Source organism: Siniperca chuatsi, linkage group LG12 (assembly GCF_020085105.1).
Source record: "Siniperca chuatsi isolate FFG_IHB_CAS linkage group LG12, ASM2008510v1, whole genome shotgun sequence".
Taxonomy (NCBI): Eukaryota; Metazoa; Chordata; class Actinopteri; order Centrarchiformes; family Sinipercidae; genus Siniperca; species Siniperca chuatsi.
In genome coordinates this window covers 8195921-8213891 of record NC_058053.1, presented here as the reverse complement: position 1 = coordinate 8213891, position 17971 = coordinate 8195921, and the positions used below count along the sequence as shown (strand labels likewise).

General features: G+C 45.3%; 1 protein-coding gene across 3 annotated transcripts; it reads left to right on the top strand.

The window, feature by feature from the left end:
- Positions 1–155: 155 nt before the first annotated feature.
- Positions 156–17338, top strand: cfap65 (cilia and flagella associated protein 65). 3 transcript variants are annotated; one of them, XM_044217808.1, is made up of 35 exons: positions 156–293; positions 632–714; positions 1437–1624; positions 1796–1898; positions 2148–2314; positions 2487–2695; positions 3031–3167; positions 3254–3479; positions 3673–3941; positions 4034–4228; positions 4326–4564; positions 5900–6056; positions 6221–6349; positions 6630–6881; positions 6986–7125; positions 7260–7344; positions 7460–7606; positions 7743–7908; positions 8144–8272; positions 8402–8615; positions 8891–9019; positions 9320–9410; positions 9536–9621; positions 13211–13277; positions 13496–13606; positions 13806–13997; positions 14314–14472; positions 14624–14767; positions 15044–15160; positions 15243–15377; positions 15457–15507; positions 15610–15830; positions 16009–16140; positions 16382–16795; positions 16945–17338. In XM_044217808.1, the coding sequence occupies exons 2-35, from the start codon at positions 634–636 to the stop codon at positions 17021–17023; spliced, it is 5361 nt and encodes a 1786-aa protein (XP_044073743.1). In that variant the 5' UTR covers positions 156–293; positions 632–633; the 3' UTR covers positions 17024–17338. The 3 variants fall into 3 exon arrangements, with proteins under 3 accessions (XP_044073743.1, XP_044073745.1, XP_044073746.1); XM_044217810.1 differs by lacking the exon at positions 15243–15377; XM_044217811.1 differs by lacking the exons at positions 15243–15377; positions 15457–15507.
- Positions 17339–17971: the final 633 nt, after the last annotated feature.

Sequence of the window (17971 nt, the reverse complement as noted above, 5' to 3'; positions counted from 1 at the left end):
TCGACAATAGCCTATCACAACTCCTTAATAAGTATAACTCGTAGTGTCGTATGTCATAAATGTGAACTCCCCCTCTGTTTTTTAAAAATACTACCATTTCGCTAATTTCAAAAGACCCTCCTCGGTTGCCGTAATTACTAGGGTGATACAACCAACAGCTTGTTGCCGTGGTAACGCCATGCCGACAAACTTCTCAAACCCATTCCAGTGACTGTTGTTGGCGGTGTTTTCACAACTCAAATGGAATAAATAGCAGTAGTTTGCAAGCTTTATTGTTTAACGTTTGAAAGAAGGTAAGGATACGTTAGTCTATTACACCAGCCGTGCTTAGTTTAACAAAAACGTTAGTCTGTTTACTTAACAGTGTTTAGCTGCCAGCTTTCTACGGCCTGTTAGCCAATAACTAAGTTATGTCTTAATTTGTAATTTCAAAACACTCTCTAAACGTGGTATAGTTAGATGTAGCTTAGCTAGCTATGTTTTTATATAGCTCTTAGATTGAGACTGTAATAAACGTGTCAACTGTGTAAAATTACAAATCCTCAAAACCATGGTAAACAGGCAGCCACAAAAAACTTTACTCTGTATTTTATATTTTATAAATGTCTAAATGCCTTCTCTCTTTTTCCAGTCATGTTAGCTGAGGCTCTGGGCACTGACACCTTGGGTTCAGGAGCACCATGGAAGCCCTCCAACGCTGGGAAGGATATCAAAGTAACTAAAGTTTGACTTGAAACAACTTGATATCTTTAATTATATCTTCATTTCCTTTTTAACAGACATTTAAGTTTCACTGAACCTGTGTGTTAAATGTGATCAGTTTATATCCCTCCATGAATAAGCAAAATGGTCCATGAGCCACAGCAGTCTATACCTAAGTCTACAAGTTATTATAAAGCTTTCCTTGTATTTTTTCTCTGCCTATTTATATATACCTATGAGAAAATCAACCAGGTGGTCTGCTATTAAATGGGCAATGGCAGAGAGGATGCACCATACAAGTCCTTAAAAAAATTTATCACAGTTAACAAAAGTTTATAATGTGTATGTCCTAAAACAGTTACAGTAGTTATACATTAGCTGGTGTCTACTGATGGTCACTGCACTGAAATAAAATCTTCCTCATCTGTGTATTTGTTCTGACATAATGTCACGCGCAAAACACATTGATTTATGACTGATTCCATCCTTTCTTACTGGTCTATCCCACAATATAATGTTAGCACAAAACTTTAGTCTGAATTACAGAACTCAGCTCAGCTTTAGTAATTGTGGACTGATATAGCTATCAGTATGGCTATTTAAGCTTGGCAATAAACATGACATACTAAATGTTCAATTTATAATGTCTAATGTATCTTTTGCAGTTTCTTTAAAAGTCATCTATTTGTGTCTTTTTCCAAAACTCACACCTTCTATATTGTCCCACCCGGCAGGATCCAGGGATTCGCCAGAGACATCGGGGTGGAAAGCACCAGCGACAAGCATCCAGCCAAAGAAGCTGCTTCTTAGGGTTGGAAATGAAGTCAGAGCTGGTCTGGGAGGACTGGGACCACCGAAAAGAATTTACCAAGACATTAGTGTTAAAGAATATTCATAGCAAGCTGCAGAAGCTGCACTTCAGGTTTTACAAACACACATGGACACACATATTCATACACACATGTAAGCTCAAATATTCACACAAACACACACGAAACACAAAAGTTACGTGTTATTGTTTACTTCCAAGCAATGCAATGTAGATTTGATGAGTATCCACAGGCTATCATATCCTATCTTTGTCCCCTCACAGGCCTCCAGAGTCCAAGTTTTTCACCACCTTGATTCCCCAGATAATTGTTGTCAGCCCAGGGACTTCTTTCTCATTGCCAATCACCTTTAGACCGCTCCAGAGGGTAACACATCACAAAACTATATATAATTGCATCTATTAATAGCTCTCATCAGTATTTTTAACGTATTGTAACCCCAGGGCATTCAAATGTGGGCAGAGAATGCTGTGTGAACACAATGACTCACAGCACCACAAGAAGCATATATGGCGTTAAAAAGACGAAAGATTGTTATTCATAAGAGATGTAACATGATGTACTTCTCCTGTTTCATGTCTTCTATTTGTGTGTCTGTCTGCCTTCTTGGGACAGTGTGAGTATAAAGACAGCATTGAGTTTCAAGGTAAAGATGGCAGCTTCCAAGTATGCCTCCGTGCCACCATTCCCTGTCATGCCCTGGAGGTGCCTGACTCTGTGCTGCTGCCCCTCTGTGCTGTTCAGCACTCCTCACGTACTACTTTCCTGCTAAAAAATGTCAGGTACATATGAGTGTCTCTTAGATCAAGGCAGAAAAGTAGGAGGGATGAATAACCTTGGAGTGAATGGTGTTTACTTGTGTGTGTTTGTGCTTTCACTTCACTCTTGTTCATCAATCCCTCTCTCCTTTTTTCTGTGTCTTCCCCATTTCTCTGCATACTCTTCTTCCCACAGTAAACTCCAGACTTTCTTCCAGTGGGAGTGTGCAGCACCGTTCCAGCTGAGCCCTGAGCAAGGCCTGTTGAAGCCCGGCCAGGAGTGTCACATCACTGTGGTCTTCCAGCCACAAGAGGCGTTGGTGTACCAGCAACAGACCTATTGCAGGTTTGGAGAAGACGGGGACAAGGCAGAGAGCTGCTGCACTGTGCTCCTGCAGGGACTAGGTACTGTAAAGAGCAGCTGAGACAGGACAAGATGAGATTAATAGATCTGCAGCTTTTTATACAGTATATGTGGTTAGATGGATTTGAAACATGTCTACCTATGTAGACACATTAATCAGTACCATAGACTGTATGAACAGTACCTAATCAATAACTGTTGGGGGCACAATTTGTGATGTAAATGGATGGGGTAGGTCCACTACCAAAATCAAAGAATAAGATGGCAACTTGCTCTAAATTTGATTGCTGGTTTGGTTACATCAGTAATGTAAGTAAAACTGAAAACAAAACAACACAAAATGCAGATTTTCTTAATTCTCTGCTTTCCTTTTCAGCCAAATACCCATATCTTCAACTGAGAAATGCAGTTACCAAGGATGAAAAAGAACAGTGTGGTCCAGTGCTGCACTTTGGCTCTGTGCCAGTCGGCCAAAGTTTGCAGAAAGACTTTGACATCTTCAACCCCTCCCCTGTGAGTAGTACATAAAGATACACAAATGCAAATGTACACTCTCAATGGTCTTCCCTATCATCTCTCTTTTTGCCCCTCTCCTCCAGGTAACTGCGTCTGTCTCTCTTTCACGACTGTCCAGTGGGGTGGCTTTGCTGGGGTCAGAGTTCAGCTGTGATCTGACCAAGGGTAAGGTAGCGCCTGGTGGATCACTGCGAGCTGCAGTCACCTATACTCCTGCTGTGGTGGATACTGTCTCTGTTGAGTACTTATCTCTAAAATGTAGAGGATCACTCAAGGAAACTCTACTCAAACTCACTGGAAACTGTGTAGGTAGGGGACACAGAAAAGCACACACATACGCAATCTAAAAATACATTGTTTTGCAATCTTAGAAAGACCGATAAATGCGTATTCCACTAGCATATTCTTCATCTTTTTTTAAATGAAAAAAAGGAAGGGAATCTTTAACTCAGAATCTAGAATTAGATACATGTATATGAAAAATATTTCTTTTTGTAACTAGGTCCCAAAGTTTCCTTGTCCTCATCTGTGGTGGACTTTGGCTGTGTTGAGGAACGAGGAGAAGTCAGAAAGACAGTGGAGCTGGTTAATTCTTCGCCCGTTGAGGCTATCTACCAATGGGACCTTGACTGCAGTGGGCACAGTGTTTTCACCATCCAGCCAGCAAGTGGCACTGTACGCCCACATAGCCATACCACACTGAAGGTGGTCTATAGGCCCACACAGCCTTTTGCACATCACAGGAGAGTGGCATGCCTCATACTGCACAGGGTAGGAGCCAATATGCAGTTACATACACATTCACAGCACAAACACAAACATCATCAATACTATTCATTCTACCTACCTAATCTCCCATGTAGGACCCAATGTTCCTTGACCTGATTGGTACCTGTCACTCAGAGCTCCAGCAACCAGCCATACTGAAACCTGAACACTTAGTTCTGTACGAGCTCCACTGGTACCGCCGACAGGACCCGTCAGACACGCTCAGTGCCATGCAGCAAGAGCATAATGTACACTTGGACCAAGAGGGCATGCTCTGCCCCCTGGAGGAGGTAAAGTGCCAAAGACCACCAGATGTCACTAGTAAAGGGCACAGTATTTATTGGTTTAGTATTGTCTCTCTGACTCTTTCTTTGTGTCATTTTCTAGCAGTCACATCAGAGACCAGACAGTGCTGGTGTTGTGTTGAGAACTCCCATGGAGGAATATTACCAATCCTGCTTGGGGTGCATGGATCCCCTCTCTTCCAGTTTTTCTTTATCTTCTCCACATGTATCTGTGGTGCCCAGTGAGCTACTGTTTAATCACAAAATGTCCTCCTCTTTGTCTACTTCAACCACTTCCTCTCAGGCTGTGTCCATCACCAACCACACCAGGGGGAAACTCAGGTACTCCTGCTTGGCTTTCTCATTATGGTACTACACACATACTGTATGTTTTTATGCTTGTGCGCCAGCGATAGCCATGGCTGGAGGCATTATGTTTACGGGTTGTCCGTCCGTCCCATTCTCGTGAACGCGATATCTCAGGAACGCCTTGAGGGAATTTCTTCAAATTTGGCACAAACTTCCACTTGGACTCGAGGGTGAAATGATTAGAATTAGGTGGTCAAAGGTCAAAATGTCACTGTGACCTCACAAAACACGTTTTTGGCCATAACTCAAGAATTGATGACCATATTTCACAGTTAGTCGGACTTGAATGAATTGGTGACACTTTTGACTCAAAGGTCAAGGTCACTTTGACCTCACAATGACCTTGACAAACATGCTTTTGGCCATAACTCAAGAAGTGATGTGTTAATTAAGACAACATTTCACACAGATGTTTAATGGGATACATTGATGAAGTGATGACATTTTTTTATCCAAAAGGCCAAAGGTCAACTTCACTGTGACATCATAATATCCTGGAAAAACACTGTTTTGCCCATTATTTAACACCATAACTGAATGGAGATTGTGACCATATTTCACAGTTGGTCGAACACTGAATAGGTGACACTTTTGACTCAGAGGTCATTGTGACCTCAAAATAGGTTTTCAGCCATAATTTAAAATGAATTGGGCGATTCCAGATTTCACACACATGTTGACTGAGAAACACAATGAGTAAACAATAACTAGCACAGTACGGGCTTTCCTCCATCTCGTCCATTCTGCCTTTCACTTCCTGCTGCATTCTGAATTTTGAGCATCATCGGAAACACGTGACGGAAAACAACGTATTGAAGCGCGCCTAGCTAATCGTGATCCTGTGAGTGAGTGAGTTTCACCTACGGCTCATAGAGAGGCTTCATATCTAAAAATGCCACAAAACAAAAGCACCACATTTTGTGTAGCTATACTCTATAAGAATCCATCTTTACATAGTAATCAAGTACATGTGTACCTGTTTAGCCAATACATCTATGCTAATCCTTCATTAATCAGTTCAACATGTATATTCACTGGATACATACATATGTATCATCAATATAGTGATAACTTCCATTTAACCAAAAAATATACTTTATCCCTTTTATTCAATTCCTTCCAAGTATTCACTACATATATTATATGAGTCTGGACAGACAAGGATCTAAACTGCAGCTTGACTGGTTGGTGGAGACATACAACCGTGGGGTGGTAATTCTAGTTTTCTATATGAAACTTGACTAGAATATCTGTTTTTTTTGTTTTTCTTGAGCAATCTGGTTTCTGTTGCATGTGATTCTGCTCCAGTCTGGTGTGGACTGCTGTCCAAGACTCTCCGTTCACTGTCTCTCCCTCATCATGTAACCTGGCTCCACTGAAGTCCACCTCATTCAGGGTGACCTATGACCCCAAGCAGCTCAATACTCTGCACGGAGCGCAGCTTGAGTGCTTTGCATACTACAAGGTAAGGTTGGATAATCTACAGTTAAAAACTCCATCACATGGATGGTGCCTTTCTTTTTTGAATAAACGTCTCAAAAAATATGTCCATTGAAATTCTGTGGAGGCATATTCTCATTTGTCTAGTTTTGCTGCCACTCTATCCTCTTACTTCTCTGGATGCTGCAGGAAAATCATCACAAAGAAGAGCGACTGCTGTGTCCACCCTGGTGTGTGACTGTCAGAGTCGTAGGGCATTCCTTTCAGCCAGGCAAAGAGCATTTCATCCCATGCTGCTCCCTGAAGCCCCCTCGAGTGGTGAGACACAAGCATAAGAAAGAACACAAATGTTACAGTATTTCTTTCTCTCTGTTTCTGTGTAATTATCTGTCTCCTCCAGTCTGTCCTTTATCTATAGTTTTGCCATTCACTCAATAAAAAGCAAAAAATTAAGATGGCGTTCAAGCTGATGCATAGTTTCCCCATAGAAAAAAGTCGAAAGTAAAACTTTCCTTTGAAACCAGTATAAAGGACATCGTAACACTGCTATACACTAAGACAGGATACTCTGGTAACTGTAATATTTTGTTCTTTCTAGGTGTTCCCAGCCCTTAGTGTTCTTTCCTATCGAACAGTGCTCCTCCAAAATTCTGGAGACCTGCCCCTTACTTTCTGTCTGGACCACATCTCAAACCCTGCCTTGGCAGAATCTGTGTCTGTAGTGCCGAGCTGTGGTTTAATCCAGCCTGGGAATCATCAAATCCTCACCCTCAGAACAACTCCCACAGAAGACAGTCCCAAGCAGGGGTTCAGTTTACACCTTCAGCTCAATGCAGCTAAACACACACAGGTACCATACACACTACACAGGAACACAGAGGACAAAAGCAGTAGCACTCACCACACTATTCTTGCATGTTTTGCAATCTGTGCATCTATCTCTGTGTTCTTTAGGAACTGACAGTTTTCAGTCTTGTGGAAAAGCTGCATGTGTCTCTAGAAGGAGACAGCAGTTTATATTTCCAGCCAACAGCGGTGGGCTCACGGATGCAGCGCTCCCACTACATCAGGAATCTCAGCCGACTACCTCTACGGTTGGTTGGCATAATAGCTGTTATTCCAGTGTTGTATTTCTGACATTTTTCAGTGTATTGTTTGTGGTCTGGATTTATCCCAGCATCATTAATCTTGTCTACAGCTAGCTTTCTGTGATTGTCCTTTATGATAGGTTCCAATGGAGCATTCCAGAGCCAGACCAGGAGCTTATCTTTGTTGAACCAGATGCTGGTGAACTGCATCCCAATGAGAGCTCAGTGAGAGACTGAAAGAATTATACATACATACATTTATGCAAGCAGAGATTATTATTAGCAACTGACTTTATTTACCTTTTTTTCTTAAATTGTTCCTGACTGGTTGACGTTACAGGTCCAGATATGGTCCTTCAGCCCAATGGCAGAGAAAACATACACACTCAAACCTACTCTCACCTTCTGGCCGATCCAGACACCTGGATCCAACGAGTCACACCTTACCCTTAAAGTGGTGGGAATTGGCTCTAAAGGCTTCATAGAGGTGGGACTGTCATTGTATGCATGTACTGGAACTGTATGTCAAAATTCAAATGACTGATGCACTCACCTTTTGGAGCATGAATTACTCTTGAAGTGAACCAAACCAAGCAGTGTTTGCATGTTTGTTTCCTCCCCAGGCAGAGAATGCAGTTCTGGATGTGGGGGAGACTCTGGTTGGAAGCTATCGGTCAATTCAGGTTCCTCTCGTGAACAACAGCCCCTGTCCTATCTCCTTTTGTCTCTCTGTACAGCAGAGACTTCTGGATGAGAGGCCTATTTATGACCCAGAGACTGTGCCAAGTGGTATTCTCTTTTGTGGCCTTCTTTGTGGTCATTTTATGTATGTGCATGATATCCATCACTTCTCTGTGACAGAGTATTTGATTTTAGCATGTGTATTAAGGTGAATGAGGAGTCCTCACTGCAGTGCCTGTCTGGTCTGTAGGTGTAACAAAAAGACTGCTGACCACGACTGAGACAGATATACAGTTGTTGGACCAGTGTTGTAGATTAAAAATGTTCTGTTTGGCCCTTTTAGCCCTACAGCTGGACTGTGAGAGGGGAACCATCGCCTCACACTCCACAATGCTGCTTCGATCCACTGTCAGACCACACAGACGAGTCCAGTACCTGTGGACCATCAGCTACCAGACACTGAATGCCAGTGGTAGTTAGATAACACACACACACCCATATACACATACATACACTACAAACCTAAATATATTCTGCCATTTTGTATTACTTGATACCTACGGCTTTCTCCTTTTCTATATCTGTCTGTCTCTCTCCCCAGGGTTTGTGTCATCACCTCCCCGACCAGTGTGTGAAGTGCGAGCTAAAGGCGTGTTTCCCACCCTACAGGTGATTGATGCATGCAGTGGTGGCAGTGTGGACAAACTCAGCAAGGTGTATCTGTGGAAACTCTTCTCATTGGACAACCTCAACGAGCACCTGCTCTCCAACCCCTCCCCTGCAGAACTCACTTATAGAACCCCCACACGGCACAGGTTAGGGGCAGAACCATACTCTATTACTATACTCATTTAAACATTGTAAAAACAATAGAAGACCACGATAGATTATTTTATGAGAATTGGAAAGGTCTTGAGTGTCATCCAGTTTTTGTTTGATTCCATTTTTACAAGCCTAATTCGATTGTTTATTTATTACAGAAGAGAATTAAATAATACTTGCATAATAAACATCTTTTGAATAGCTATCTTGTATTTACATTGTCAGGGTGTGGTGTGTGCATGACCTTGTCTTCTCTTCCTGTTTCTAGTCTGCACTCTTGTCCTTCCATCTTCACCAAAGCCATGTTGGATTTCAACTTTAGTGCAGCTCCTTTGAACTCAGACCCCTCAACTTTTGTGTTGATGTTTCACAACCCTGGCTCCATGCCTGTAGACTGGTGAGTGAAAAGCAGACTGTAGAGGATACAGTCAGTCCACGTCAGAGATAACTGCATTTAGCATTCTATTTATAATTGTCAAAAATTGCTCAATTTATGCATACAGTGCTGCACAACAGACCAGACTGCCATATGCAACTAATCATTTTACCATTTTACTGATGATGAAAATACGGGTTACACTCCTATGGACTGTGAAGTAGAGCTTGATAGAAACAAAATGAATAAACTTTTTTTCTTTTTTCTACTGATCTTTGAAGTCTTTGATGTGCTGATTTTTGGCCCTCTCTTCACTCTTAGGGCATTCTTGTTTCCAGAGGACCAACAGATAGAGTTGGAGTACTGGGCCGAGACAGGAGAGTTCAGCAGAAATGAGCTGTACCAGATGAAGGTCAGGCATTGAAATATAACTATGTGATTGAAATTGACAAAGATTCAGATATATCAAAATATGACCATTTTGATCCTTTAAAAACAGATACAGAAACCGCACACATTTCTTCATCTCACTGGCAGGTTCAGGACAACCATCTGTTCAGCATTTCTCCCCGTTCTGGAACTTTGCTGCCTGGCCAGCAGAGGGCAGTACACTTCAGCTACAGGTCAGGGATTATTGCAAAGGATACAGCACAGAACATAAATCAGAGAATTTGCTAATGTTGGCAAGGGTGAGAGTTAAAATCAGTAACAATTAAGCTTTTATATATGTAACCGCCACCTTAACGTGGTGGAGGGGTTTGAGTACCCGAATGACCCTGGGAGCTATGTTGCCTGGGGCTGTATGCCCCTGGTAGGGTCACCCATGGCAAACAGGTCCAGGGTGACGGGTCAGACCAAGAGCGGTTCAGAAGACCCTTATGGATTATTTAAAATCAAGGCCAGTTACGTCGCCCGGATTGGCGCTACCGGGGCCCCACCCTGGAGCCAGGCCTGGGGTGGGTGCCCGACGGCGAGCGCCTGGTGGCCGGGCCTTTCCCCACGGGGCCCGGCCGGGCACAGCCCGAAGGAGCGACGTGGGGCCGTCCCTCCCGTGGACCCACCACCCGCAGGAGGATCCGTAGGGGCCGGTGCAGAGAGATCTGGGCGGCAGTCGAAGGCAGGGGCTTCGCGACCAGATCTCCGGACACAGAAACTGGCTCTAGGGACATGGAATGTCACTTCGCTGGGGGAAGGAGCCTGAGCTTGTGCGGGAGGTTGAGCGTTACCGGCTAGATATAGTCGGCCTCGCCTCCACGCACAGCCTGGGCTCTGGAACCCGTCTCCTCGAGAGGGGCTGGACGCTCCATTTCTCTGGCGTTGCCGGCGGGGAGAGGCGGCGGGCTGGTGTGGGCCTGCTCATAGCCCCACAGCTCAGCCGTCACGTGTTGGAGTTTACCCCAGTGAACGAGAGGGTCGCGTCCCTCCGCCTCCGGGTGGGGGACAGGTCTCTCACTGTTGTGGCGGCCTACGGGCCAACAGCAGTGCAGAGTACCAGGCCTTCTTGGAGTCCCTGGGAGGGGTACTAGACAGTGCACCACCCGGGGACTCCGTTGTTCTACTGGGGGACTTCAACGCCCACGTGGGCAACGACAGTGACACCTGGAGAGGGGTAATCGGAAGGAACGGCCCCCCTGATCTGAACCCGAGCGGTGTTCAGTTGTTGGACTTCTGTGCTAGTTACAGTTTGTCCATAACTAACACCATGTTCAAGCACAAGGGTGTCCATCAGTGCACGTGGCACCAGGACACCTAGGCGGAGGTCGATGATCGACTTTGTTGTCGTATCATCTGACCTCCGCCGCCGCGTGTCTTGGACACTCGGGTGAAGAGAGGGGCGGAGCTGTCAACCGATCACCACCTGGTGGTGAGTTGGATCCGCTGGCGGGGAGGAAGCCGGACAGACTTGGCAGGCCCAAGCGTATCGTGAGGGTCTGCTGGGAACGTCTGGCGGAGCCCTCTGTCAGCAGGGTCTACAACTCACACCTCCGGGAGAGCTTCTCCCAGATCCCGGGAGGTTGGGGACATTGAGTCCGAGTGGACCATGTTTTCCACCTCCATTGTCGATCGCGGCGGCTCGTAGCTGTGGTCGCAAGGTTTCTGGTGCCTGTCGCGCGGCAATCCCGAACACGGTGGTGGACGCCGGAAGTAAGGGATGCCGTCAGGCTGAAGAAGGAGTCCTATCGGGCCTTGTTGGCTCGTGGGACTCCCGAGGCAGCTGACAGGTACCGGCAGGCTAAGCGTGCTGCAGCCCGTGCGGTCACAGAGGCAAAAACTCAGGACTGGGAGAGGTTCGGAGAGGCCATGGAGGAGGACTATCGGTCGGCCTCAAAGAAATTCTGGCAAACCGTCCGACGGCTCAGGAGGGGGAAGCAGTGCTTCACCAACACCTTGTACGGTGCGGGTGGAGAGCTGTTGACCTCGACTGGGGATGTTGTCGGACGGTGGAAGGAATACTTTGAGGATCTCCTCAATCCCGCTGTCACGTCTTCCGAAGAGGAAGCGGAGGCTGGGGACCCGAGGCGGACTCATCCATCACCCTGGCCGAAGTCACTGAGGTTGTTGGCAAGCTCCTTGGTGGCAAGGCTTCGGGGGTGGATGAGATCCGTCCCTGAGTATCTTAAGTCTCTGGATGTTGTGGGACTGTCTTGGCTGACACGTCTCTGCAACATCGCGTGGCGGTCTGGGACAGTGCCTCTGGACTGGCAGACCGGGGTGGTGGTCCCTCTGTATAAGAAGGGGGACCGGAGGGTGTGTTCCAATCACAGAGGGATCACACTTCTCAGCCTCCCCGGTAAGGTCTATTCCAGGGTACTGGAGAGGAGAATTCGTCCGATAGTCGAACCTCGGATTCAGGAGGAGCAGAGTGGGTTTCGTCCCGGTCGTGGAACACTGGACCAGCTCTATACTCTCCATCGGGTGCTCGAGGGTTCATGGGAGTTTGCCCAACCAGTCCACATGTGCTTTGTGGATCTGGAGAAGGCATTCGACCGTGTGCCCCGGGGCGCTTTGTGGGGAGTGCTCTGGGAGTATGGGGTCCGGGGCCCTTTGCTAAGGGCTGTCCGGTCCCTGTATAACCGAGCAGGAGCTGTGTTCGCATTGCCGGCAGTAAGTCAGACCTGTTCCCGGTGCATGTTGGACTCCGCCAGGGCTGCCCTTTGTCACCGGTTCTGTTCATAATTTATATGGACAGAATTTCTAGGCGCAGTCAGGGGCCGGAGGGTGTCCGGTTTGGGAACCACAGGATCTCATCTCTGCTGTTTGCAGATGATGTCGTTCTGATGGCTTCTTCAAACCAGGACCTGCAGCATGCACTGGGACGGTTTGCAGCCGAGTGTGAAGCAGCTGGGATGAGAATCAGCTCTTCCAAATCTGAGGCCATGGTTCTTGACCGGAAAAAGGTGGTTTGCTCTCTTCGCGTGGGTGGGGAGTCCTTGCCCCAAGTGGAGGAGTTTAAGTATCTCGGGTCTTGTTCACGAGTGAGGGACGGATGGAGCGTGAGATTGACAGGCGGATCGGTGCAGCGTCTGCAGTGATGCGGGCGCTGTATCGGACCGTTGTGGTAAAGAAGGAGCTGAGTCGAAAGACAAAGCTCTCGATTTACCGGTCAATCTACGCCTCCTGCCCTCACCTATGGTCATGAGCTTTGGGTAGTGACCGAAAGGACAAGATCGCGGATACAAGCGGCCGAAATGGGCTTCCTCCGCCGAGTGGCTGGGCGCTCCCTTAGAGATAGGGTGAGGAGCTCAGTCACACGGGGAGCTCGAGTAGAGCCGCTGCTCCTCCACGTCGAGAGGAGCCAGCTGAGGTGGCTAGGGCATCTGATCCGGATGCCTCCTGGACGCCTCCCTCGGGAGGTGTTCTGGGCATGTCCCACCGGGAGGCGGCCCCGGGGAAGACCCAGGACACGCTGGAGGGACTATGTCTCTCGGCTGGCCTGGGAACGCCTTGGGATCCCCGGAGGAGCTGGAGGAAGTGTCTGGGGCGAAGGAGGAGTCTGGGAGTCCCTGCTTAGACTGCTGCCCCCGCGACCCGGCCCCGGATAAGCGGAAGAAGATGGATGGATGGATGGATATGTATTAAATAATTCTGGCACTGAAGGGAAATGTATACAAATGGTGTCTTTTTTTTTTTTTAGCAGAATGGAGCTGTTCTAGGCAACAGATTACACTAATAACGTGATCCCAAAATAATCTAAACTTTTGTCTTTTACAGCCACAACTTTGCTGGGACAGATCAGTTTCCTGTTGTGTTCAAACTTTCTTATGGCAGAGAGATCTTGGTGAGGCAGAACTTTATACGAGGCTCACATTTAGTTACAGTAGTTTCTTGCTATAATTCACAATTCTTTCACTTCAGTAATGCTATTCCAGTATTGTCTCTTTTATTTGATGTAGGGCTGGAGAAATGCAGTAACCTAATATAAGTATAGTTAACTCTTTATATTTGTTAGATATTTTATGTTAAATTCATGTGCTTGTGTTGTGGTTCTGTGTGCAGCTGAACTTTCAGGGGGTGACGGTGGAGAGAGACAGACCATATCTCCACTTTGCCTCCAAGCGACATGTCTTCACTTCTGTAACTATTGGGGACTGTACTCCTCCGAGGCAGGTGTGTGTTTAATTTCTCTAACATAAAGCCTATAAGGAGTGGCCTATTCAAAGTGAGCTGAAATATATTGTACTGTCTATTGCTTGTTAGACTGGTGTGTTCCTCTCTATTGAAAATACTTCAAACTGTTAACATTACAACAAAAGGCTAAACAAAACTAGGGTGACTTGGCATTTGTATATCTTTGTTTGACCTACAGGTGTATGAACTACACAATGGCGGTGCAGTGCCAGTCCGTTATGAGGTGGATACGGCTGCGTTGTCACAGCTACAGGTGGACAACTTTAACCATCCAGTGTTGTGCTGCCTCAATCCGGAGGGAGAGGTCCTTCCTGGGAAGACGGCCACGCTGGAGTGGATCTTCTCTCCATTGGAGGCTAAGATGTACCACGTAAGGATCGAGCCGGTCTCTGCCTGCCTTCTGCTGCCCTCATCCAACTGTCCCCTCAAACCTTTTGTACAACTGTTTTGGGCAGTTTTTATTGTAGGCACCATGTTTCTCTCCATTGTAGCATTATAATAAAGCTAATAGCAATTTAGAAATCAAGCTGGAACAGAAACTCAAGTTGCTAAACAAAAACAGGAGTTGATACACAGACAAACAATTTAATGAATTTTTTATTTATACATTCATTCAGAATAATGACACATACCTTAGCATTTATATCTCTGTGATTTTGAGTCTTTTTTTGTGTGTGCATCACCAGATGGATATTCCTATCCACGTTCAGCATGGGGACTCCACGCTGGTAAGGTTTGAGGGATGTGGGTCTAATTCTCCTACACTGGGATCCACAAACCCATTTAACTGCAGTGATACTAAAGCACCTGCACCCTGTGTCCAAAGGCTGCCCTTCCCAGGACAGGTGAGAGCAGTTCTTATTCTTTTCAAATCATATTTGAATTTTAATTTATTCCGCTGAATACCAGCAGTCTACTCTTTATAAGTCTTCATGTCTTTGTGTCTGTGATCATTTGAGGATGTATGCATTAATTTCAATGTGTGTGTGTTTGTAGATGGTATTCCTGTCTGAGGACAGTGTCTCTCTAGGTGACATCCCTGTGTGCTCACGATCTTCAAGAATCTTCTTCCTGACCAATGTGTCTCACAGAGACACTGTCCACTATACATGGGACCTGCTCCAGCAGAGCACTCAGCAGGTACTGGAAGTTGTGCCTGCAAATAACATTTTATGTCTGTGTGTGTGTGTGTGTAAATTTCACTATTTTGAGGAAGAAACAAGCAGAAGTATACGTAGGTTGTATATTAGTGATTCTCCCATATTTGTCTTTGTCTTTGTTATCTGTGTGCCATGTGACATTTAAATCCAGAATTTGAGGTACAAGTGATGTATCACTGCTGTAATATCACTGCTGACGTGGTTTGCATGTGTGTCTGTGTGTGTGTGTGTGTGTGTGTGTTTTGTGTTGTGTCAGGTGGTGCAGATCCATCCAGAGCAAGGTAGTTTGCGTCCAGGGGAGAGTGCCCTTTGTGTTCTTACCTTCACTTCTACTGACTACCCCACTGGTTATCAGCTAGACGTCATCTGTCAGGTACCACAGCAGTACTAGTGTAGATTTAAAGCTGCATTAAGTGGCATGAGGGTTGATACGCACAGTCTCCTCTCCTCTCCAGGTTATTCAGGAAGCTGCACTGACTCGATATCATGATGCTTTGCAGCGTTGGGAGGAAGAGAAAGAGAGACAGCAAGATGAATTCACTATCACAGACAAAAAACTTAGAGAGAGCCAAGGAGTTCTGATAGACAAGGTCCTTCCTCAAATTCAAAGTCATATTTTTGACAGCAATGTAGTCTTCTTCACTGTATTCACCCTTTGTCTTGTTACAGGAAACTGTAGCAGCTCCAGTAAGAAAAGGGCCACCACTTAGGAAATACAAGGTGGTCTTCATTTGCTGCAAAAATAAGGCCTGTCTTTGAGAGTTTATAAAGCGTGGCTTCATTTTCACTGCCCCTTTATGTCTCATTATCTCTCCCCTCCAGACTCTTCCTCCTATCTGTGCCAGTAGTAGTTGTGAAACAGTGGGCACTATATGTACCAAGCTAACAAGAGCTGAGCGGCGGGCACAACGAGAAACAGTAAGAGTGTGGAGGCGCCCTGACCCCCCCCAACCTGCTCTGCTGCATCTGGGGATTAAAGCACACTCCCATGGGCTTCTGGAGTACCTCACACACTTCCCTGATCAGTTCAATGATCACTATAGGTAAAGCATTTCACACCTTTTATATAAGAATGCCCTTTATACATACAGTATGTTTATACAAAAAGTAATTTAAGATTTAGGAAAATACGTTGTGACTCCTGTTAAGCACCCAGAACAGCCTGATCCACATTCTGTATGTAGTAGAAGACACATTTTGCATCTGTGCTGTCGTCCTAAGATGGCTCCAGTCAGTCAAGCCCCAGCAACCTGAAACCACTTCTTCAAGCACATCCCTCCCTGCTGGACTGCCTTCACCGATACATGGCCCTGAGAGAGACATCACCATGCACGTACTCACCACTCTGATCAGGTAACACTTACACAGACACCCAGATACATGCAGTAAAGACTTATATTCAGACATCCACCCTGACCTATACACTGGAGTGAACTTACTTGTTTGATATTAGATGGAATTTTAGGATATGTTTTAATGGAGATGGGTGATATAGATTTAGGTTAAGAGCATTGTAGCAAGAAATGGTGTATTTATGTGTGTGTGTGTGTGTGTGTGTCTGTGTGTGTATTTATGAGTCTCTCTCCCTTTCCAGGGACATACTTGATGATCCAGCCTTCACCCACTCTCTGATTACTTTGGCATCCAAGCCCATCACCTACCAGCTTCAAGAAACTAGTCCCTCTCACTGGTCCTCATTCCCATCCTCCCTACCTCCCCCTCCATGTCCTACATCATCTCACCCTACACCCCAACCTCAGGTCCTGCTGAGTGGAACAACGGCTGAGCAGACAGAACAGCACAACACAGTGGACAGTGAAGGGGCTGCAGGATGTTCGGGAAACAGGCCCCAAACACAGAACACGCTACACACTGGACATGTGCCTGCTGACATAAGTGAAGATATTTTGCTGAAAACCCTCCAGAACCTGATGATGGAAGCTGTCAGAGGAGAACTTGTCCTTACAGCATACCCCCGCACTGTTATCTTGCCACCTGTTTCTACCAGGTGAAGACAGACACACATTGAACACACACACACACACTCACAGTAGCTCTGGTAGTGTTACCTTCCAATATTTGTTGCTATATTTGTTGCATTAGTCAGAAATAAAATAATTACACATAAAATTATTAACATATTCTGTGTTCCATTAGAACCAGGGGGATGTCCAAAGCCATGGCTGAGGAGGAGAGAGAACATTTTAAAAACAGAAAGGAACCAACAGGAACTTAAGTCTCACCATCTACCCAATGTCCCAGAGGTCCGACTCCCTGTACTGTTTTCATTAAAATCCAACTTATTGTCCATCAGCATTCCTCTTTTCCATGTTTACTTTGCCCTGACACATGACCTGTAGCTCTCCTGTATCCCACCCAGTGCCATCCAACCTTTTCCCTCCTCCATCCCAGCTGCTTCATTCACGTCTCTTTTTCCTAGTCTTTGTAGCCTCCTTCCTCACAGACTCCATAAACATTTCATAAATGATGTTTCAGTTGTATTAATACGTTACCAAATGTTTTGGGCATTAATAAAAGAGATTCCAACTTATTAGCATCCTATGTTTTGACACTTGCGTTTTAGCATCCAAAAACTTCATCAGTTGAATGGTTTGAATGGCAGGTTAATGAGAAACATGGAAACTTCACACTGTGGCAGTGATTTAAAATGTACCCACAGGTTACTTGACCATGATGTACTGAATACAAGATTTTGTTTATTGTTGCATTTGTGTGACAATTTGCAAGACTGTTAAATGACATCTGGGGCAGTATTACACTTTAAACTGACAAGATTAAGACTTTTGTGTGCTTGAGGATACAAAACAACAACAGTATATTTAAATGTTGACTTTGTCTGACTTCGTTCACCAATAGTATTGCAAACAACCATTAACAGAATGTTTGGACTGAACATTTTGCATATCCGGTTTAGTACTGTCTCATTCTTTAACCTTAAGCCTTTATTTAATTTTTTCACAGTGCTGCTATGTTTGTCTCTCTGATCAAATGAATAGCAGTAGCAGTCAATAACAATATGGTTAATGGTACAGTAGGGGAATATCTTAATTGCTGATATTCAGCAAAAATGGAAATAATAATAATAAATCGTTTTTTCACAATAGATCTCTGTGAGATGAATTAGAGACTGCACTTTTTTTTTGGCACTGTATATGGTCTCGCA